This window comes from Rhyacophila brunnea, unplaced genomic scaffold (assembly GCF_057557595.1).
Source record: "Rhyacophila brunnea isolate RB1 unplaced genomic scaffold, BYU_Rbru_1.0 scaffold_4, whole genome shotgun sequence".
Lineage (NCBI taxonomy): Eukaryota > Metazoa > Arthropoda > Insecta > Trichoptera > Rhyacophilidae > Rhyacophila > Rhyacophila brunnea.
This window is the reverse complement of record NW_028233068.1, coordinates 17009343-17034585: the sequence shown is the minus strand read 5'-3', so window position 1 is coordinate 17034585 and position 25243 is coordinate 17009343. Positions and strand designations below refer to the sequence as shown.

The 25243-nt window shown below is 33.0% G+C and overlaps 1 protein-coding gene across 1 annotated transcript in view; it reads right to left on the bottom strand.

Moving 5' to 3' along the window:
- sli (slit guidance ligand) overlaps positions 1-25243 on the bottom strand; it is a 381470-nt gene that overhangs the window by 43765 nt on the left and 312462 nt on the right. Inside the window, exons 4-5 of the mRNA XM_085954614.1 lie at positions 23252-23323; positions 17230-17301 (exon numbers count right to left, since the gene is read on the bottom strand). Of these exons, the coding sequence (XP_085810740.1) occupies positions 17230-17301; positions 23252-23323 (144 nt within the window). The remainder of the gene's footprint in view (positions 1-17229; positions 17302-23251; positions 23324-25243) is intronic.

Sequence of the window (25243 nt, the reverse complement as noted above, 5' to 3'; positions counted from 1 at the left end):
GTTTCTTAAAAATAACTACATACCTACTCAATTTTTAATATTTTATAATAGAATACTTATTATTATTTATCAAAATATGATATTACAATTTAAAAGAGTACCTACCGACGGAGTACTTGGAGTTTGGAGTGTATTGTTTTACATATTTACAGAGGAATGCTTACACTCTTGTTAGATTTCTTAGTGAAAGTTTTCTAACAAATTTACTTACCTATTATACCTATGTCGTATCAAACTGAACTTAATAAGTTCTTCCTTTAGTGGCAGGCAGTCGAAAAGTGACGTTGGTTCAAAAACGCACTAACTTAATTTATTTTAAGTGCACTATAGAGGAACGCTATGCAGTGCGGATAGTCAACCTTTAAGATGCATTATTAATTTCACGAACTGACATATAATTACTTATATTATGTTACGAGTATTTAAATACTATCGGGTGGTGGATTCAAGTCGATTTGTAATAAGATTATTATTCGTAGATTGTGATCGCGGAAACTATGAGAAATCTTGATTTTCATTTATCGAGAATATCTTTTTAGAGAATTACTAGGTTTTGCTCTTTCTCGAGAAATTGTAAACAATATTTACGAGAATAAAACGATTATTTTTCTCCACGTTGATATTTATGACTATCAATGCTAACGCGCGTATTATGAATAATGGTTGTAATAGCATAATTTATTATAGAATAATTGTATCGTTTTATATTTTACATTTTGTCGGAAAGAACGATTCAATATAACTTTGAAAATATTCTAAAATTGAAATTTTCATTTGACAACTCCGAAAACAAAACATTAACAGATTTCGTCATCCTTTCATTAAAGGAACAGTTCACTTATTCACGAGAAACAAAATAAAACTATTTTTACCAAGGCCTGAACAAAAACAAACCATAAGTGCGAGTGAGAAAGCATTCGGCAAGCTTATATCTCCGCAATATGCGTTAGAGTAAGATAGAATTTATACGGCCGAATTAAATATTTTTTGTACACGTCGCCGGTAAATATTGAATTGAATTGAATGACTAATCTTTTAAAAACTGCGAACACGTGTTTCTAAAATTTATTGTTTTTGTGTTAAATATACAGTTAGTGCTAATTATTGAAAATATGATTAACTATATTGTGTTTAATTTTGGTAGTCGTACTGAGAAGCAATATGATGCTATAAAATTACATAGTAAGTTAATAATAATATAATTGGAGTTCTACTGAGCGTAATATGCAAGAAACACGGCTTCATTTTTTCCCAACAATACCCACTCTCTTTATATTATTACTCTGAGATGTATCTAGATGGTGAGAAATCATAATCTATAATATTTGCCAAACAATGTTTAGGTTAGTGACTACTAATGGTTAGTTTACTTGCACTTGACAAAATACGAAGTATGTAAGTAAGTATAATAATTTCAGCACACTGTGAGTGAACGAAACATTACGTTTTATGATTTAACGCTATTTGAAGTCAGTGTGGGAAATGGAAAGAAAGCGAGTTATATGTAACGAGAGGATTACTGACTTAACTAGGTATATCGTAAATTTTGTTATTCGTTCTTTCCTGAAAGAACGATCTTATATCGCTTTTTGTCGATTCTTTTTACAATGTTTTTCTTAAGTCGTATTCTTATTTGTCCGGTGGTTGTTTTTCCGGTACAAATCTTGCAATTGATTTTTAACTAACTTCCCGACTAGCTAGACATTTTTAGAATATATAAGAACACGATTTGTATGTAACTATTATGATAATAATCAAAATAAATGGGTAACTATCTTCGACGCAGAACATAATCACAATTGATAACAAAAGCGTCGATCGGCTATATTTGTACTTTCAAAATGGGACCAAAGAAGCCAGTTTTTAATACATTGAAACGTGGTGATGTCGTATTTTAGTGACAATTCATAACTACGCCTTACACGTAGGTATAGTTTCTTTTTGTGAATGGGGAATAAACATATCAACCATGAGCTGGACAACCTAGTTGAACAACAAACGGTCGGTAAATTGTATACATAAGTCATATATTGAAAGAATGCCAGTTTAAAAAACATTCTGAGAGATTCTATGAATGTGAGTTCTGTTCTGTGGCGGAGGAATGGAAGAATAAAAGATTGGCAAGGGACAAAAGCCAGTGAAGAACACTTGCCGACAAGATCAAATTCCGTCATAGGATGTAGCGCAAAGCATAGAAGATATTACGATAATTAGTGTCTCCACATACTAAGATAAGTACAAAATAAAAACCATTACCCACTGTAGTGTCGTATGGCTTCACAATAAACCATTTCAATTCTATGTTTAGGTTTTGGCCCCTACAAGGGGGGGACTGACAGGGCTCTAGTCTGGGGACCCCACTTGGCGGATCGACCAGCCAAGTGAGATAAACACACATTACAAAATTTTACTAATAGTAAAAAATGTCGCCAGTGGTGCTATTTCACTTCAAGCGTATTAAAATTTTAAAATATGTGGTTGTGCAAATTCAATTTTTGATGATTAATATTGTCGCTAGAAAAAACCCTTAGTTTTACGTCGAACACCATTTGGTATTCAACTGTAGACTGTCAAACTGTCTTTAATTAACATTTGTGATAGGTAGGGGGGGCATGGTTTAGGCTAAAATCTACTGTTATTATGTTTTTTTTTCGACCATGTCCGATCCTAATAGGATCATATGGGCCTCCACAGAGTAAAGGTTTGTATTAACAGATTTTGTTTTTTACGAGAAATGGATGTCAGCCACTTGCTCAACCTTTTTTTTTTTTAGAATTATTAATAACCATGTTCTTGCTTTTTCGTACAAGGTGGTTGTTAGTAATTTTGAACAATCACAAAGAGACAAACACATAAATATTGTGTGTCCTGACCGGGAATCGAATGCTCAACATATTAGGTCCCCCTGACTCACACACAAATTGAAAAACAATATGTGTACTTGCCAGACCCAGGATTCGAACCTGGGACCCACGGCGTGATAGTTCAACGCTTAAGCCACGCGGCCACCGTGGGTGTCTATTATTATGTTACAATTATTATAATATACGTTTAGAGTGATGTCTGAAACCCAAAAAAGTGGAAATAATATTGTATACGAGAGACAAACTACGGTAAGTCCACATTGACAACTTTACAGGAGAGATGAAATAGTTATTTTTTTATTTATTAGATTTACAGTATCTACCTACTTACATTTTTTTCTTAAATATATTCTTTGATTAATTTTTTTGGTTTCTTTTTGGTTATTAGTATTTTCAGTGCATAAAACGATTTTTTTAATGTTTACCTTCAAGAACACGTTTTCTTTATTTATTATTAAAGACACTATGTGTTATGTAATAGAATACTACAAATTAAATTTTAACATGGTGATGAAGTAATGTGTACCACGTTAGACGAAAAATGTCAAATATGTACGTAAATAAAATCTATCCAAACTAGAGGTGAGATGGAAATACTATCACCAGTTTGTGTACTCAAGTTTCGGATGAAACTACCCATACTCAGTATGTATGGCCCAATAAACTTATTCCAAAAAACTTGTGATGATATCATCGCGAGTCGCTGTTCTGTGCACTCGCCAGTTGGTATACTTTCAACACTATTGACATTAAATGCGCGCGAACGAGATAGCACTTGAATATAGGTATATTTTAATTTATTAGTCTATTGCGTTCGAATGTATGAATAATAGGTCATAAATTTTGTGTCGCAGCACAGTGGTGAGATGACGCACAAGCTTAGGGTTGTTATATGACCGCTCAAAACATGTTTAAAATTTAGAAAAAAATCACTATTATTCATTTTTGTTAACAAGAATATTGTAACCTAACAGAAAAACAACTCATAAATTTAAAATTTTATAATAAATAGGACTTTTCGAAAAGCGGAGCTCAGCGTATTTTTAGCGATTCCATTGAAGCTGATACACAGTCTGGAATATTACTACTGAACCATTTTGGAACAAGTTTCGATACTAAGTATTTTTTTATACTGGTAGTAAGTATACTTAGTCTTACAAATCGACCAGTTTTCCCACCTCAAATCAAAACAATGAACTAATTATAATTGACTGACAGTTGTTAAAATACAAATAACATGTATATCACGGGAAATGGTCGTAAAAAATGGGAGAACAATATACATAATACAAAGCCTTCAAATAAAATAATAATTTTAATGGACGCGTGTTGAAAATTAAAATAGCTCAAAAATATCTGTGCGTATATTTTTATTATTGGATTATAAAAAAAGCTTCATTTAATTTAGTCTGTCAAAATAATATCATCATTTAGATGGCAATAAAAATGGCAGCACAGTAATACAAACTCGTAACTCAATTACGAAAGAACGAAACATACGAAAGAACGAAACATTTTATTTCCCTGGCCGACTTTTATAATCGATTTAGTTGTTAGCGGGAAGACCAATGGTTGTCGGTCCATGTTCGATGCGGCGGTCGCTCGTCGCTACACAATAAATTGAATTATTCGAACCTGGCAAGCCACTTTGACGGGACAGTGGTAAAGAATCATTGGTCCGCGTTTTCATTTTATTTGAATATTATTCTGCGTAATGTAAATTTTAAACTAACTATTTTTAGTATAGAATATTGAAGGAGAGTATCAACAGGTGTCAATTTCAATTTCGCTATTATAATTATTGTGGATTGTCAGATAAATAAATACAATTTATTTTAATCAACTGCGAGTCATTCAATAATTAAAAGAAGGTTACAATAGTGCAATATAACAAAGAGTCGTGCTCTGGATCTAATAGCGTCTGTACACGTGCATGGATTTACTGTCGGCAATAGTGCTTATTTTGAACTATCGTGACAATAACTGTTTACACGTAAAAGTGCTGACTATCTCTCCAATCTCATTCTTTAAGAGTAAGCGAGGCGCGATGTTGCCATCTATGGTACTATTAATTGACATGGCGTATTGAAAATCGGTTAACGTCTAAATGAGTAGTTAATTTTTTTTACCGGCAGTTTCGCCATCATCGTTCTATTACGCAGGCGCAGATATTACTTGCACGATAAATTTCAGAACCTTCCAAACTTGTTTAATTCATCAACGCAATCTTGCCAACTGCAGGATAATATATGTTTATCTAAACATTTTCTTACTGTCAACAGTAAATCCATGCACGTGTAAACGGGGTATTATATAGACTCTTAAAACCGAACTGAAGATTGATAAACCAATTATCGTTTATGTTGTTTTTTTCCATTTGGGGTTTATATTCTGTTATATAAAAGATATCGAGGACCATGTCCGATCCTAATAGGATCATATGGGCCCCCACAGAGTGGAGGTTTGTATTAACAGATTTTATTTTTACGAGAAATGGATGTCAGTCACTTGCTCAACCTATTAGGTCCATACTCTGACTCATACACAAATTGAAAAACAATATGTGTAGTTGCCAGACCCAGGATTCGAACCTGGGACCCTCGACACTATAGACCGGCGCTTAAGCCACGCAGCTATCGTGGGTGTACTATATAGTGTATAGGTAAGATATGGTGAACAAAAATAAGCGATTTCATAATAAGTAATTGAATGAGCATTCTGTGGGTATACAAAATGATGATATACGGGAAATAATGAAAACTGGAAAATATGTAATAGTAACTGTACAAGAAAATAATCCTCGACTTCAACCTTGACTTAAGATTAAATCTTCTTTCTCAGCACTCTATTCCTATTTGGAGAAGCGGCAGACAGGTATAACGGATATGGCACAAAAAGAGCAGGGATGACGGTTGTGCAGTCGGTCATGGATCTGAATGGTCTGTGGCACCAGGTTAAGTAATATAATATGTAGGTATCTACCAGTGGCGAGGGGTGGAGGTAGGCTGTTAAGATTGGGCATAAATAGTGCACACTGAACATTGTCTGTCATGTAATCATTGTTGAAGTAAGAATAGGTACATTTTGCAGATGGTACTGGTTAATTATTAAAATTAAATTAAAAACTGCCTAACCAAAAACTATAATAGTTTAGATATTCTATGGGCGATTCGACAAAAAAAATGCACACTTTTTCAGTCATATGTATTTGTTTTCGTCGAATTAAGAATACGTATTACAAACGGCCGTGGTTAGTTTGTTTTAAATTCATTAAGCTCTGCCTATTTCAAATCATAATCGATAAAAAATATTATTCTATCTATAAAATATTTTTTATCTACTATGGCTTGAATTAGATAGGGTTCACTTAAATTTAAAAAAAAAACCAACAGACACTATCTACCTACACATTGTAGTCTAGTTCAATGAAAACAAATATCATCTCTTGATAATGGCCTCTGCAACGAGACCAAAACGTCGAAGAAAGAAGGAAGAAGTACACACGGTGGAAACCCAAAAATCTATTACGATAAAAAAACAACCGTGAAAGCCTCAAACATTATAGAAAACAAATACGTTTGACTGACAAAGTTTAGTATGCACTATTTATGTCGGATTTTAACAGCCTACCTCAACTCTTCGCCCCTGTACCTACTTACTTCAATTTCTTTGGGTCGATATCTATTAATTTATTTATTGAAATAAATGTTGAAACTGCACTTACAACAATAGTGTGCAATTAAAATTGTTTACATAATTGCATACAAATTTACGATTCAAAGCAATACTCTTGGTTTTATCCACTAGGCCCAGTTTCCTTGAGTTTATATGTAGATAATATTGCCCCCCTCCACGTATTGAGGCACGATGATGGTACAGAAGGAAAGCTTCCTGCAATTTGCAAAGTGGGCCCCCTGGGAAGACACAGAGAAGAGCCCAGCGCAGACGGCTTTGGAAGTTGGAAGGATACGCTTGCATCTCATGACACTTTTTCGCCAGTCACGGGACACCTTCGGCAAGGGGGGGCTAATTTTATTACTCGGGATTTCCAGTAATGTCTTATTTGCATGCCTGCCTTTAACAAGGAGATGGAAATCACATTTTATTAAAACATTCTAGTCATTGGTTACTTTGTATAGGTATACAATAAAGTAGTATATAATATAATTTGATGACTTACAAAATCGTTGTATATATACATGAAGCCTACATATTAATTATTAGGTATATACAATTGGGGCTGAAAAAAGTCTATTAGATAGATATAATTGTTAAATTAGATACAATTAGTATATATCGCATTGCAGATTCACTCAATCAATCAATTCCATGAATTATGAAATTGATAAGATAACCCCCGAAGTTTTGATTTTTCTATACATAAATGATATTGTTTAATTGAATAGGTAGAGTATATGCTTTATAACGGCTCTAGGATGAAAATGTTTTAATATATACTAAAAATATTTTTTTTCACATAAAGATTATCTATTTATATTCTTATTACTACATTGATACAAGTGAATATCATTTGATCTAATTTTATGCCAGGTAATTAGGCAAAGAGGCGAATCAGTGTAGTTAAAGTTATAAAACGTATAGGTACCTACTTTATTACATAGATTTACCAAATGGACTTATTATTATCTAATAGATACGTATAATATAATAATAATTGGTGTGTCTATCTGGATTTAGAAATATTTGTCATTTATCGGCGTTTTGAAAATTACCATAAAACAAAATAAAGTTTTATATTTGTCTGTCTGTTTGTTCCGTTGTTCCGTTATAACTAAAAAAAACTACTCAACCAATATTGATGAAACTTGCACAGCTTATAGATTATTTGCACCAATTCAATAAAGCTTTATATTGATAGTTCAAAGGTTCGAAAGTTAAGACAAATTGTTGAAAATAACGCACTTGCGACAATTCAGCACGAGTGGTTAGATGGTAGAATTGGAATGTAAAGGTGAGGTGAGATCTATTCTTTGTCGATAAAATTGATTATTTTTTTTTTACCGAATCAACTTATTTCTTCATTCTGTATATATGTCTACTTTTTATTTTCGTATTTTACGCGGAGGTAATTGCGGGCATAAATAGATAGGCATCTGAATATACAGAGCCTTAATGATTTATAATATTTAATTTAGTAATCGCAAAATATCATAATAAAAAAATGTCAAAAAGCCGTGAACAAAACTATAGAAAATTATCTCTTTATATGGCTACCAGTTTACTAGGTACAGTAAAAAGTTGAGAACTCGCTATGAAATGCTGCAATAGAACCAGCTCATAAGAAGCTCCCTTTATCTTTAATTCGAAGACTTCCAGACCTCGGACAAAATACTATTATATTTTATTGAATAGAGTAAAAACAAAATTGAAATCTGAGACATAATTTAATTAATCATTTGACGTCGGCCATTCGTATTTGCTGTTGACGTGAACTTATTTGAGGAATGGATGGTAGTTTTTATTTGTCGATAAAATCGGTATAACATTCTAAATCTATTATTGAGCGTAAAACATTTAATATTGGTTCAGCCGTTATATTATTCAGAACAAATTATTCTAAAAAACTAAAGCCTAGCCGTGATAAATTAAGTATATTTTTTATTATAAAAACTATTGATCGATATTTAAGAGATAAAAAAATGTGTCTACGGGTGGCAGAAGTAAAATTTAATAATGACATTTATTTTACAGTTCAAATTAAACATTTGAAACGTGTTCAAAGTACCGAAGAAATCTAATGTAAAGACATTCATAAAAAAATCTTTTTTAAGGACTAAGAAATCGTCTTTACCTCACATCTTATAAAATGAATAATGAGCATTTGCATTGTAATTTGTGACCAATTCATTGATTTGACAGGATAATTCATTTCATTTGTTTCGAATGTTATCAAATTATTGCTGACAAATCGTGTCATTCAGTGGTACCCAAAATGTTGAAAACGTCCGAAAGATATACCCAAATGCCGCTGGAGAGTAGTGAAATCAACTTGGAGAGATCTTCATCCAGCAGTGGATAGATTTGAACTGATAACGATGATATAATTTTTAAAATTTCTCTTTATTGTTTTCATGTTCGTTTACTTCAGAATCAAGTTTAAATTTATTTGTTATACATATAATGAGCATGACAAATTACAAATTTAAAGCGTTTACGACATGCCATAAAAAATAAGTGTTAAAAATGTGTTGCTAAATTTTAAAATCAGCCAAGTCCATAATATATGAATAGGAGAAAAACAGCTTTTTGTTTTCTCAAATACACAGTCACAAGGGTGAAAATTTATATTATTTCGAGTATAGAATATTTAGAATGAACAAATTCCACATTTTGATAATGCAGAAATGTTAGAAAGCAGGAGTTCTTCAGCTATTCACAAAAAAGTCAAAAATACCTAAAGGTGGACGGCTGATTTTGAAATGTAGCGACACAAATATTTAAATCAATAATATTATAATATGAGTAAAAAATGACATGGCAGCACACCGGGTTAAACACTTATAAAACAACGTCCACTATAACTCACCCTCGCGTAAGCGATTTGATTGAAAACAGTTATTGTCCTCCCAATTGGAATTACCAATGGCAGGTTAATCCTACACCCCGGGCCCTGGGAGAACAAACATTGGATGGTCCCGATTTCTAAGATTATAATTATCAGGGACACACAAGTCAATACTACTAACAATGGCAGGGTTTATGGTTGTGGTTAAACAGATCTAATTCTATCATATTGTCTAATTGCGACGAAGTTAACTAGTAGTTTTTACAATACTCTGTATATATTATATATATTATAACTTCTTATTAAATTATTAGCAAGTGAAAGTACACTATTTGGAGAGATCCGAACACCGGTTACTAATTGAGGTAATATGAAGCGCCTAGTTTCAAAAGCCCCTAAAACGGTTTTTGAACATTTTTGAGTTAGATATGTATTTAGATGAATATTTTTGTTACCTATATGATGGCCAAAGATTGAAATTTAAAAAACCGTCAATACATATGATCAAAAATTAGGTTAAACTTCAAAACCCGCTAAAATGGTTGGGTGTGCTTTTAAACTACCCCTAAAATGGAAAGCTAAAATGCTCTTTAGAATATAACGAATTAAAAAATACACACATAAAGTTTAAAGATTTAATAGATATGATTTTTCTCATTTTTCTTAAAACTACCTAAAATCGTTTTTCTCATTTTTCTCAGAACTACCTAAAATCGTTTTAGGGGCTTTTGAAACTAGGCGCTTCATATTAAAACTATGATTTAAACAATAAAAGCCGATGGCAAAAATGTAACGAAATTTTGAAAGCGTTTCATAGAGTATTGTAAAATTGACTAGTTAACTTCGTCGGAATTAGATTGGACACGTATAGCTTAGTGGTTAGAGCACATGAGTGTATTTTTTCAAAAAGGTTTTCTATAGTATTTTCAAATTATGTAAGATCTATTAATAAATTTAAATGTAACATTATATTAGAAACAGTCTTGAGTGAAAGTATATTTCAGACAAAAAAAATAAAGCTATGTAGTGTTTCCTATCAGAGCAGTTTCATCTTTTTTTGTTATTATACACATGACATTCAAAGTTTTATGATGCATTTTTAATTTAAAAGAACTCTTATCAATAAATCTGTAAGTTAACTTCAATTTATTCCATATAATCGGGGTTAAATGGCACCGACCAATGAAAATTAAATCTCATCTGCTGTGGTTCCAGGTTCAAATTCAAATTCGAGTAATTTAAATTTTAAATTGTGAATTACTAACTAAATTATTTTTCAGTGTTACCACATTTTCGGCAGAACATATAAACAAAAATATAACAGACTGCTAGCGTAAAAAGATTCTTAATGTCATACTATCCCCCAGAGGCGAGGGGTGGATGTAGGCTGTTAAGATTCGACATAAATAGTGCACGCTAAACTTGGACATTTATACTTACCTATTCGTTTTCATCGAACTAAGACTACAATTTTCAGATAGTGCTCGTTAGTTTTTCAAATTCAATTATACCCTGCCTAAACCAAAGCATAATAGTTTAGGTATGCTATGCGCAATCCGATATAAATAGTGCACACTTCTTCAGTCATACTTATTTGTTTTCGTTGAATTAAGGCTATACTTCAGCTGGGGCACGGTCTAAAATGATCGTGACTACGCGACGCGAAGATTGTGCAAATGACGCGTGCAGAACAAAACATAATTTGTCATAAAAAGTCAACATGTGTCCATTTATTGTTCTATTGCTAATAATAATAATATATTCATTGACATGTTTTCTTTTTCAAGTAAATGGATAACGTTTTTTAGTCATCTTTACACGATTTAAGAATTAATACCCCCGTCGCCATCACAATACAAATTGACGTGTTCACAGCTCTACTTTCGCTCTCCGATTGCCAGCCAGTCCGAAATTTCGTCGCACCTATAGTTGAAAATTATTTGCCGTTTCACTGAAGTACCATCTTAAGAATACATATTACAAATAGTGTTGGTTAGTTTTTTTTTTAAATTCATTAAACCCTGCCTATTCCAAATCATAATCGATATTATTCTTCTATCTATAAAATATTTTTTGACTATTATCTACTATGGCTAAAAAATAGCTAACAAACATTATCTTCACATTCTAAGCTTAGTTCAATGAAAACAGGTACGTTTGACTGACTAGTATCCCCTAACAAACTTACTCGTGGCTATGAAATGAGCTTTATCCAATAATGCTACATTTTTGCTGTAAGAAACTTTTCCATCATCTTACGAGAGGCTTTAGAAAAATAATGGAGGAATAAAGTAAATCACTAAATTCGCTTAGTGAAAAGTTATAATTATTATAAACAGATCTAATTTATGACAAATGGTTGTCAGCTATTTGCCCACAAATCATTGGGTCCAAGCACAGATTGAAAAAATCAGCATGTAATTTGTAATTTTAGACACATAATATTATTCAATAGTAAATTCTCGTATTTAAACTATTTTTATAAGTTAAGTTAAACGGTAAATCATTGGTTATTATCGAGACTTCGCCACCGGTACCTATAAACTATAACGGTAAATTTAGTTTAAGAGTAATTATTTAACATAGTGCTGCCAGTGCTACCCGTGCTCACGTATGGCTGCGAGACGTGGACCCTCAACACGAGAGATGTCCAAAGGCTAAGAGTCACACAGCGAGGCATGGAGAGGTGCATGTTGGGCATCACGCGAAAGGAGCGTAAGAGAAACGAATGGGTTAGGAAGCCGACAGGAGTACGCGATGTAATAGACGTTGCCAAACAGCTGAAATGGAGATGGGCAGGGCACGTTGCTCGCCGAAAGGACGGCCGCTGGACAAATGCCGTCATCCAATGGTACCCAAGGGGTACGAAACGGCCACAGGATCGCCCTAAAAGCCGCTGGATTGACGAACTGGTAAAGTTCGGCGGAAATACGTGGCAGCGAACGACACAGGACCGAGAGAGTTGGAGAAAGCTTGGGGAGGCCTTCATCCAGCAGTGAATTGACCCCGGCTGATGATGGTGATTTAACATAGCATATTAAGACCTCGTAAGTCCGATATTATGGAAAAATGAAGTATGTTCGATAAAATTTAAACAAAAAAACATTTTAAATCATATCAAAACCTCGGTTCTCTAGACCTAGACTAGTATGCTATTCATCTATCGACAATTTTTAAAAACTTGTAGGTAGGTCACATGGTTTCAAACATTTTAAACCTCGTATTTCACAACCAGTGTTAGCAGATTCATCGATTAGAGGTAATATAGGGAATATAGTTTTTATTACGTTTTTTCCTTCCCCTCAACATTCTTCTCAAAAAGACTATTTTTTATTTATATTTTTTTTGTATTAATTGTATAGTGTGTATTAAAAGAGGTTTTAATACACACTATACAATTAATACAATACATTAAAATTATGTAGGTAATACATATTAGTCAATTATATAGCAGATAGAAATAGGTAGGTAATCAATATTTTCATTAATAAATGTGAAAGAAAATACCTCTTTTCAATAATTAACTGGACCACTAAATTGATTCGGCAAGGCAGAAAAATAATACTAAAAGAAAAATGCCTGCGTTTCATCTTTTTATCGGGTTGTGAAAAGATTTTATAATTACCTGCTTTATGAAATAAAAAAAAGCCTTTTACTTAATCTAAATAAGCAATTACCTTAAACGTCTACAGATACCAACTCATAAAAAACTTAATTAGAAATTATGGAGCATTAGAAATATTATTTAGGACTTATTCTCATTCGGAGAAGTGCCTAAGGACTTGAGTATTTTAATTAACGATGGAATTTTGAAGTTACAACGTCAGAGAAACTCTGAAAGCTTCCAATAACCCGTTCATAGCTATATCGATCTTTCTTTTAAAACATTTCTATCCACTTCATCGGTGGTTTACTTACAACTTACAACCCTTATATTATTATACGTATTACTATATAGGCTTCATAGCTTTGCACTCCGGTTTTAGGATGAAAATTATGTACTTAATATATTCCAAATGTAATATAATATCAATTTATTTTCATATTATTACATATTATATTAAGGCTATACTTTAGCTGGGGCATGGTCTAAAACGATCGTGACTACGCGACGCAAAGATTGTGCAGAACAAAACATAATTTGTCATAAAAAGTCGACATGCGTCCATTTAATGTTATGTTTATTGTTCTATTACTAATAATAATAATATATTCATTGACATGTTTTCTTTTTCAAGTAAATGGGTAACGTTTTTTAGTCATCTATACACGATTTAAGAATTAATTGACAAAACAAATTGACGTGTTCACAGCTCGACTTTCGTTCTCCGATTGCCAGCGAGTCCGAAATTTCGTCGCACCTATAGTTGAAAATTATTTGCCGTTTCACTGAAGTACCGTGAATACAAGTGAATATCATTTGATCTAGCTAATCAATGCGAGGTAATCAGGCAAAGAGGCGTAAGTGTAAACCGACAAGAACCGTGTTTTATTTAGACATGAATTTTAAGTCAGTGCTATACCTATAACCCAAAGAGGTAGGACGGTCTTTAATATACGGCCATATATTTCCGATACAACATTTCACGGTAAAGTGTGATACGGCGAACTGCATAAGTACAAGCTTCCGGACATGCAGTAAGATACACAGCATCTCTGAGGCTGAAATTAAGATATTCAGTGGGTCTATTCTATACTTATCGAACACTAAAGTAATAAATAGTATCAAACTTAGGGTAGGTTTGTATCAAAATATTAGCACTTATTGTAACAATTATACGAAGCTGGTTTTTATTGTTGCAATAAGTGCGATATTTTAACAGCAGCAAGATAGGTGCTGTTAAATTATAGCACTTATTGCAACAATAAAAACCAGCTTCGTGTAATTGTTACAATAAGTGCTAATATTTTGATACAAACCTACCCTAAGTTTGATAATATTTATCACTTTATCACTTTAGCGGTCGATAAGTATAGAATAGACCCACAGGTACAGGAAACATATTTAGTTATGTAAATTCCAACTATTGACAATGTAGATGTGAGTAATATTAAGAAACGCCTAATTAAAATGTATGCATGTTTGAAAAAATTAGATCCAAAGCTGATAAAACTGAACGTGTTAAAAGAGGATCTTAAAATACTGTTTAAAATGGAATATAAACATTCCAAATAAATCGAAAGAAATAGATTTAAAATAAGAAAATAAATTGTCCTGCCAACGATTCAATTATTAATTTCTAACTACATAATAACACAAAGAAATGTGGAAATACAGGGTGAAAATATTATAGGTCAATACGATTGGAACGGAAGAATATAAATTGTTGTCGTCAATGTTGCGTTAGAATTTTCCAGGTAACAGGTTGCGTGCAGTACATTTTGTAGGTACTAATTATCAGCCAGTAATATTAGGGTTAAATGCAATTTAGCATACACATAGGAAAACTAATAGATACATTTATAATTTTTTACACAATAGACTTATTGCAAAAACATCAGGAGTGGGTTTGTGTCCTTAATCAATTAGTATTAGCGAGGCAAATTGACATTTAAACTCGTCGATACATTATGATATTTTAAATACACCTCGTTTTAATCAATTTGGTGATAACATTTACATGATGTAAATTTTATTGTTTTATAATACACTATCCAGTCTAAATGACTGTAGAGCAGTGTGATATGTTTATGTTTCTAAAATAATAGTATCTATCATGCTACATACTAGGAGTATAATATATATATATATTTTTCGACCATATCGGATCCTAATAGGATCATATGGGCCTCCTCAGAGTAGAGGTTTGTATTAACAGATTTTGTTTTTTACGAGAAATGGATGTCAGCCACTTGCTCAACCTATTAGGTCCATACCCTGACTCACACACAAATTGAAAAACAATATGTGTAGGTACTTGCCAGACCCAGGATTCGAACCTGAGACCCACGGCGTGATAGTCCAACGCTCAAGCCGCGCGACCACCGTGGGTGTCAATATAATATGTCTAATATTAGGATTATGTAAAAAATGACTTTCAGTTATACTCATTTTTTGAACATTCGTGATATGGGATACCTAAACATACAAAACATTTTACATTGACACACTTGATCGTCATATATTAGAGATTAGACATTTCGCTGCCTGATTTACAGATTGTTCTATGTCACTTTCAGTAAAATTCTCAGGAGAGCAATTTGAAAGTTCACATTGAAATAATTGCACAGCCAATATAATATATTATATAAGATTAAAAACTGTGTTCTGCATATAAAAGAATGACTTATTTTCGACATTATCAACAAATCCGTTCATATTTTTTTGTATTCTGACAAATAGGTTAAACAGAGTTCTGGAAATAGAACAAAGTGGCATTAAAAAGTCATTTTGCTTAAAATGTGATATAGAACAACCTGGAAATCAAGCAGCGATTTTCAGTTTTTGATTTCAAAAATTTAGAGAAACAAATGATTTTTTTTTAAATGACTCCATTTTTATCTTTTTCATTTGGCTCTACAATTTGATGTAGGATCTGGGCCGCCTCACCAAGAGTTTTGGTAACTGATTCGTTGGATGTTATCCCCTTTCCCAACCTATTAGGTCCATGCACTGGACAATGAAAAAAAAAAACAAATCTGAATCGGGATTCGAGCCCGAGACCCACGATTTCATAAGCCGATACGTTACAGCTCGGCCATCGTGGGCGTTTTTATAATCTTATTAATTATATTTATATTATATTCCAAAAAGACAAAAATTATGTATTAAATTATATTATTCTTTTTAAGATTACAACAGTAATCATATAAACAATAATACAAATGACATAAATGTATTGTGACCACATCGGTAATCGAACCCGGAGCCCCCGGATGAGAAAGCCAGTGCCTTACGCACTGAACTACCCGCTGGATTACCCAAGCCAGTTAGTAGTCACGGTTAATACATTTTAAATTTCTTTCCAATTTTTTAATTTTTAAAAAGTTTTTGTTATTGGCTTTTATAGTCTTAGGGGCAATATTGTCATACTTGGTCATATTGCCTAAGTGGTCTTAAGTGAAGTGAAAAACTAAACAACGTGTTTAAAAAAGCATCACACTCTTAGATCACGCTCCTTTCACATTATATGGTTTTGATCGTACGGCAAAAAATCGAACGGCGATATTCTTTAGTGGCGTAAAGAAGAGCATTGCCCTTTTCACATTACCCGGCGATGGTTAAAAACTTAAACGGCGCCGTATAGCAGCCGTCCAGCTCACTGTGTTCACGGCGCCCGGACGGCCACCTACGACTGATGTGGAGTATGTGACCTACTGCACGCTTTCAAATGTGAACGTCTAATGAGACGGTTGTAAATCGACAATACTCAACCACAAACTGAGCTTGTGACGGAAAAAAAACCGTGCATAAACCGTATAGTGTGAAAAGAGCGTCCTTGTTGCCGATTCTGATTTTTACCAATCAATTTTTTTCCGTACAGTTAAAACCGTATAGTGTGAAATAAGGGTTACTCTTAACGTCAACAGCTCTTCAATTGGTCATATTGATTTAAATATGTACATAAAATATTGGCAGTACAAAAAAATGTGTCACAATCAAGCAGAACAATAAATTATAATATGTTAATAACATCTAAATGGAAATACCAATACAATCATGGTATATTTTGGCATTTCGTATAGGATTATAATTATGTTTAGTCACATAGGGTAAGCATTATAACATATGATAAACCGCGGGCAGACCATTACCACAAGCATACCAAAACCAGGGGTTATTGTTGTTATAAAAAACCGAAGGGTTTTTATCTGTTTGGTTTACTTGTGTGTACTCACAGCCTTATAAGCGCAGTGAGACGAGATACGAATCCATCAGTCAAGTGCCGAAGTTTGTTACTATTTAGTCGCCTGAAAAAGACACATTACATGCTTTCAAATTTATTACACACTCACAAAAAGATGGGCACCATAGTGAACAAACGAAACATATACACAATCGTTGATTCGAGTAGGTTACACAATATACGCAACTAGCGCTCGCTATGTAGTTTTCAGCTGAAATCTGCAGTGTTTTTGTATGGCTCAAAAAATCTTTTCGCCCATTTCCCATAGACCCAGAGACATAAAATTTAATACACAGATACTAATTAATTGTGTGATAATAATAAGAATAATATATTCTATTAAAAATTGGAAACGGTCAGCTACCCCAAGAATGTGGTCACCATAGGACGTTCTTTAAAAATCAGATTTTCTTATTACGTCAATCAATTGATCGATGGTCTAATGTCAATACCCCCATCTGACATATGACGAAAATGACTTTTTGATGTAAGTACTAAAAACAACATAATTACAAGATAAAAAGAACTTTTTATATACAAAGTTTTTAAATTTTCTGTTGAATTATTATGCTCAATATGCTCAAACTTGTACTTGATGTGAAGTAAATATTAAACAAACAAATATAGAATACTGAAATGTCATTTTGACATTTCATTTTGATTTCCATCGTAACACACGTATATATTAATAATTTAGTTGCTAGGACCACCCTCTTATAAACCAATAATAGTCTTTTACTTTTTACGGATTTTATTAAAATAATGCATTGGCACCGTGTTCTGATATATTCTAAAAGTTTCAAATGTCTAGCTAGTCGGGAAGATAGTTAAAAATCGATTGCAAGATTTGTACTAGACAAACAACCAGGAGAAAAATAAGAATACGAGCTAAAAAAACGTTGTAAAAAATAATGCCCATCGACTGCGAAATTCCCATATCTGAAGTTACTTTAACAAAAATGATACAGCCATTTTAGTAATTTGCCGTATCTGAACATTGCAGTTATTTACTGTAATAGCCCGTATCTTGCCTCTAAGCTGTCAAGCGTGTTGCATGACGTGTGTTGAATTCAGCTTCAAAATGTCACTTTTGAATTATTTAAAAGGTAAAACAGTAAGTAATATAACAAATTTGGATGTTTATCTTTATATAATATAATATGTCACATTTTATTAGATGTTATCATTATATTAGGCGTTGTGTTACTTGCTTTACCACTTTTTACGTTACGGGTTATTGGAATGCTGTGTGAACTATTAACAGTCAGATAATATTAAATATTTAGTTTTTTTAGCTTCCTGCACAATTTGTAAAAAGTCACATACGGGATGTTGACATTAGGACATCGTTATACCTTTTCATGTAACGGAACGTAAATATTGCATTATCGTCGTTCATTTTGTGGGGTATTGAGAAGGGGGGGTTGGATGTGCGACGAGGGGTTGTGCTGCCGAAGGTGGCCAGGAGGGCAGAGGCCAACTAATTTACTTTATAATAATTATTAATAACTGACGATGAGTCGATAAACTTTTAGTTTTATGATTTCATAAAGGTTTTATTTTTTATCAATTCAATGTAGCAAAGATGATGCATAATATTAGTTTCCCTATCGAAATCGCTTAAGGGGGGACATGCTCAGTGTAGATCAAAATGGAGCTTTTATTGAATTTTGAAAGCATGATCCTGGACATTCCTTAAACGTTGTAGATAATCTATTTATACAATTTTGAAGCCTTATTATCCTTTATATTTATTTTAAACATTTGATGACATGCATGTATGTACTGAAATATGACTATATTCTAAAACATTAGAGCGAGAAATTTAAAAGAATACTATTTTATGTAATAAAAATACTTTATGCAGTCATCAAATGTTTAAAATAAATATAAATGATAATAAGGCTTCAAAATTATATAAATAGAGTATCTACAACGTTTAAGGAATGCCCAGGATCATGCTTTGAAAATACAATAAAAGCTCCATTTTGACCAACGCTGAGCATGTCCGCCCTTAAGCAAATTTCGGTTTATCGTGTGTACCATTTTATGTGCAACAAATAATAGGTTTACTCTTCTCTTTAAAAAAAAAAAAGTAGACGGGAGGTCCATTTTTGCTTGCCTTTCATAAATTTTTAAGGTTCCGTTTCTATAGAAGAAGGTTATATAACTTAAAATCACAATCATAAGGATGGATAATAAACTGAATGATGATGGAAAAAGGATGGAATCACAAACATAATATGGAAATCCTACCGTTTTGAGTTAAGGATATCGATATGGTCTTTTGGGGGATGTAGCCATGATCAAAGCTGCTTTAATATTCATCGTTTTTGTAGTTTTATTCCGAGTAAGAAAACACACACTTTCTACTTTCTGAGTGAGTGTTCTCAATTCAATCAGATATAACGATACAAATTTATATTCTGTTGTAAATAAAAAAAATATATTAATAAAAGAAAAATGTTTTAACATGGATCGGAACGTACGCATTTTGATTATTACAGACATACGTGACCTATTTTAATAAATAAAATGTGCGTTTAATGAAATTTTTCGTTGTCATACTAATATGTTTCATGAAAGGTATGTGGGTATTAGGAATTGCAATCCCGGATAAAATCTTCATCCCCTGGATTATGGGGATGGTATTTTTATTCAATCTCGTCATCGTGATATTTAATTATACGAAACCAAGTGAATTTTTTTTTTAACGTAATATGAATTAATATATTTTTATTCTTGCGAAAAAGCATTAAGGAATCACTATTGTTTACCTAGTACGACTTTCTTATTTTGATTTAATATTTAAGAAGTTGTAATGATTTTACTATTGCTTACATTCCTAATAATATGACGGAGCTATTTTGAATCAACTTCAGAAAGTATAACATCCATAATTTTGAAAACACTTCTGAGAAAATATGTTACCAATAGAAAAAATCTTTTTGAAAAAAGTAAGACACCCCGCAGGAATCGAACCTGAATCTCTCGGGTATCGCGCCCACGCACATAGTCCACTATGCTAAAGGAGTCATACTTAATTACGACAAATTTAACTATTGACTTTTTAATACTCACTGAAGTACTTTCCAAATTGAGCTACTATTGGCAATCGGTTTTTGTATTTTACTAACAGACGTCACGGATCACTCCGAGATTTTTTGTTTGTAACTTAATCACTTAATAAGGTGTTCCGAATTCTGTGCGTTTAATATAAAATGCTACATTCTTAAGTCATGTATATTTTTATTGAATAAAAAATAGTTTAATTCGAAATCGCTACCTGGTGTATGTACGAGTATGTTACAACTAAAATTTAAAGTGATCTTGACACCGTCTATGAGTTACGGTAAATAAGTATCTTGGTTTAAAATCACAAAATATGGTTTCCGATATTGACTTTGATAACACCTCGGATGTATGGTTATGGTGCAGATGGGTAAATTGACGAAGCATATTAATCTGCTATGTCTATACTTAGGTCGTTTTCATCTTCGAATTCCATTAAATTTGTAATTCTGCTTTTTAACACTGAGTAGTTTTGCGCATGCCTTAGATTAAAATGTATTTGAAGCATTTCTTATACTATCTAAACTTGTACGTCAAAAATAGTTTTTCAATTTTCATGAGAAGCAGTGTTGTCATCTTTTTCACACAATTATAACGTAAATATGTAAAAATTATAGTATGTTTGGCTTATTTGGCATAAACTTGTATTATAGTCTACTATTTATTATACATTTTCGCGGAATCCAGTCGGTCAGCAACACTGACGTGATGGTGAACAGAAATTCAATGATGGTTGAACTACGTGCGCTAGCACTTCACACATCTTCGGCTATGGTTAATATTAAAACTAAATACCGAAATAAATTGGATATATCAAACTCACTGCGATTAAAAGTAACTAAAGTTGAAGTTGATGCTAAAACTGTTATGAAGAAAAATAAGAAACAAATACATCCTTCCCATTGAAATAACTTTGTAAAAAAACCTTGCAGGTGTAGGTATTCAAGAAATATATTTTTTTTTATTTAAGTTGTGTTTCTTATTTCAACAGTCTTTCATTCATATTGGTAACACTTATAATTTTTTTTTTTTTTATTTCAATTAGAACAAAAATAAGACAGCATTAAGTAGTTCCACGACTCGCCACTAGGGAATCTGAGCATTACCAATATTTATGCCCTCTTTTCTCTAAGACAGCTAAGAGGTGGGTCCCAAGATTGGAAATTTTTGTTAGATGGGTCGGAGCCCAGTCAACTTTGGGAACCACTGAACTAGGGTACTGTTCGGTTATGAGGAATACAGCGGAAAACACATTTAAAAAAAAACCGATATACTGGATTAATTGTTAGGTTAACCTAACCAAACCTAACCTAACCCAACCTAACCTAACTTAAACTAACCCAAACTAACAAATAATCCAGTATATCGGGTATTTTCAAAATGTGCTTTCCGCTGTATTCCTCATAACCGAACAGTAACCAAACTAGTAATAAACGATTAAACGCGGAGGAACTTATCCATGACTCAAAAAATATGCATGAACATTCACTGTAAATCGTGTGAAGACTTACATGTTTCGGCTATTGGAAATGAGTAATAAGTAAATACATTCCGATCAATACCAACGTTACCGTTCATAATATTAAAAAATCGAGCTTGGTGTAGGTATTCATTGACCTAAATTAGGCACTATTACGACAGTAGTAAAATATTAAAAAAAAACATCATCGTATTTTAAAATTTAGATTTAGACTGTGCCTACGAAATAGAAGTTTTCATATAAAATACAGCTAACATAGCACACAGTGTCAAGTACACATATTTTATTGTTTTTTTTCAATTTGTGTATGAGTCAGAGTATGAACCTAATAAGTTGAGCAAGTAGCTGACATACATTTCTCGTTAAATAACAAAAATCTGTCAATACAAACCTCCACTCTGTGTAGGCCCATATTATGATCTTATTAGGATCGGACATGGTCGAAAGAAGAAGAAGAAGAACATAGCACAATATATAAAAACAATATAAAAACACTGCTATGACAGAATACGAGTACATAGGGGTCGTCCATATATGATGTGTGATATAATATGATGATCTATGACGAAGGGTTTAATGGAGTTGTAGAAAATATGACGTCACAAAATCAACAAAATAATTTATTATAAGCTCCATTTTTTCCGAGTATGATTTTCATGAGAATAAATTTTTCATTTTTGAATTATTAATAACCATGTCCTTGCTTTTTCGTACAGGGTGGTTGTTTTAATTTAATTTAATTTTGAACAATCACAAACACCCAGGCTTTGAGAAAATCACATAAATATTGAGTCCTAACCGGGATCGAACCCTGTACTGTCGGGTGGAAGGCCAGCGCGTTACGCACCGCACCACGAGACCCGTGAGAGAGAATATAATATTATATTATGTAGGTACTGAACGAATTCCCCCTTTTTTAACGAACGGGAGTGGAGTTTAAAATGTAACATAATTTGGACAGCGGTTAAAGGATTTTGTGATGAATTGTGACTATGGAAGATGGTGGAGGGGGGGGGGGGTGTTAAAAACTATGTGACGTCACGTATGGATAATTCCCATACCCATATATTTATTGTAACTTGTAACAAATTGCTAATAATGATAAGTAGGTTATTAATTATCGTAAGGGTATGTTATGATGACACGCTGATTGATGCTGCTTGAGTAAATATTAAAAGTCACATTCCAGGCGAAGTAAATAACAGTATTGGGTGTTTCGTGGGATATGGGATACTTATGACTGTGACTGTGAAATCGAACTGAATAGAATAAGTACCGCAAAAATGTTCTAATTTTATACATAATATAAATATTTATAATAAATACACTTAGGTGCCCATCAAATTAAGAATTAACGTCAAATAATACTTATCGAATATAAAATTGTATAACATAAATTAAATACAAGGAAATAGATTACCAAATATAATATTTATTATGAGTATAGAATGTCAATACTTACAGTCTTTCAAGTGAGGCCAGATCTTGGAAAGCATCTCTCTCGATCGTGTGGATTTGATTGTCCGTCAGCAACCTAGAAATAAACAAAGAAACAATATTAATTAAACCGATTAAAAACATTATAATGTCGAAAATATAGAACATTTTGTGGTCAAAATGCAGATTCAAAAGAATACAAATAAAAGTAGATATCGAAGTTCAGTTTTAATTATGGCAACAATCTCCACGTGTATTATGTCCAATGTCGAACAAGAACTTCTTGTCAACGTATTAAAACTGTGAACTATCACTCCCCTCCAGTGCAGCTAATCGCACTTCCGTTTACAAATGAGGAATGCCCCCAAATTTATCATTTCATATGGATCTGTCAATTTATGCAATTTTAAGTTTTTTATAATAAAAATATGTCTAAAACGATAAGGAGTGTTCTAGAATTATTATTAGTAAACTTTTGGTTTATTGCTAAGAAGAAAAGGAGTCGCATCTAAAATAAGAGCCAACATATTATTTAAATACGCCTCTAGCAGAAGGGTAACTTTTGGACAGAGGTAGGCTGTGGAGATCAGAGAAAAAGAACACACTTGTCAGGTATACTTACGGGACATAAGAAGATAATACGTTGGCGCGCACTCAAGCGTGCGTGATTCATATTTTGATATAATATATTACGGTCAATCCTCGATGAGAAAAGATCTCGCTCGCCCTAAAATGCCGCAAAATTTTGGAAAGCAGAGAAATTTTCTCTCGGTGATACCAAGGTCCAAGATACCAAGTCATGGCACCGCAATGGCCGACCGGTTCAACTGAAGGACGGACTGATTTGAGAAGTTTTTCCATTTCAACTGATACACTTTAGGAGATTGATTCACCAATGAAAATTAGTCCTATAGGTTTTTTTAAGCGATTTGATGTTGAATTTTAAAACTAAAGCTAAAGAGCTTTGCCAGTATTTTTTTTTTGAGTTAACTACTTTTGAAAATAATCTCCTGATCCAATATGTCTCGTAGTATAAAATGATTACGCTCCTAATATTAACTCGACATCAAAAGGAAATATTATAATTATGCAGTGCAAGTAAGTAGGTAATGTATAATTTTCCTATTCATCACCCTTAATAATAAGCCCAGTTAATGTAGCGCACACATATGATTAACCTAACCACAGCACTTTACGCCACTCACCTGTGTAATAGCTATCTAATTATAGGATAATAGTTAGCGCTATAAGTAATTAACGACAGTTGTTTATATGTGAAAATTGCTTTTTAATGGAAATATAATAGGCGTGAACATTTCAAACCGACGCAAAAAGCTTGGCTAACCAATTCGGTTTTAACACATTAGACGCGCAGGCTGCCAGAGTAGATTGTTATAAGTAGTAGTTGGTCACTATATGGCATGTTCACTTTACGATCTAAATAAGTAATTCCATTAGATTCACGTGGTAAAATGAGCATATGACTTTTACACTTCAATATACGTAATGAAGAGCACCTCAGTCACCTGCGCTTTGCAGATGATATTGTTATACTCTCACAAGACCCGAAAGACCTCCAAGGTAGAATGCAAGAACTCGCGGATGTCAGTCAAACGGTCGGTCTAAAGATAAATGTCTCAAAGACAAAAGTGATGAGGAACTATTTTTCGGACCCTGCGATTATCTGTATTTCTGGCACCCAACTCGAGCAAGTCAGCAGCTACGTCTATCTCGGACAGCAGGTGCCCATAGACGGAAGCATGCACGATGAAATTGCTCGAAGAACAAAGCTGGGATGGAGTGCTTTCGGAAGTCTGAATATTATCTTCAAGAGTGACCTACCATTATGTCTTAAGCGTAGGGTGTTCAACCAATGTGTGCTACCCGTGCTCACGTATGGATGCCTCAAAGTAGTCTGAATCTGGCGATCTACGATCCTGTGGTCTTTACCTTAGACCACTCGAAGACAAGATTTCTCCAGCGATTATCTGTTCTTATAAAAAATTAAAAGCTATGA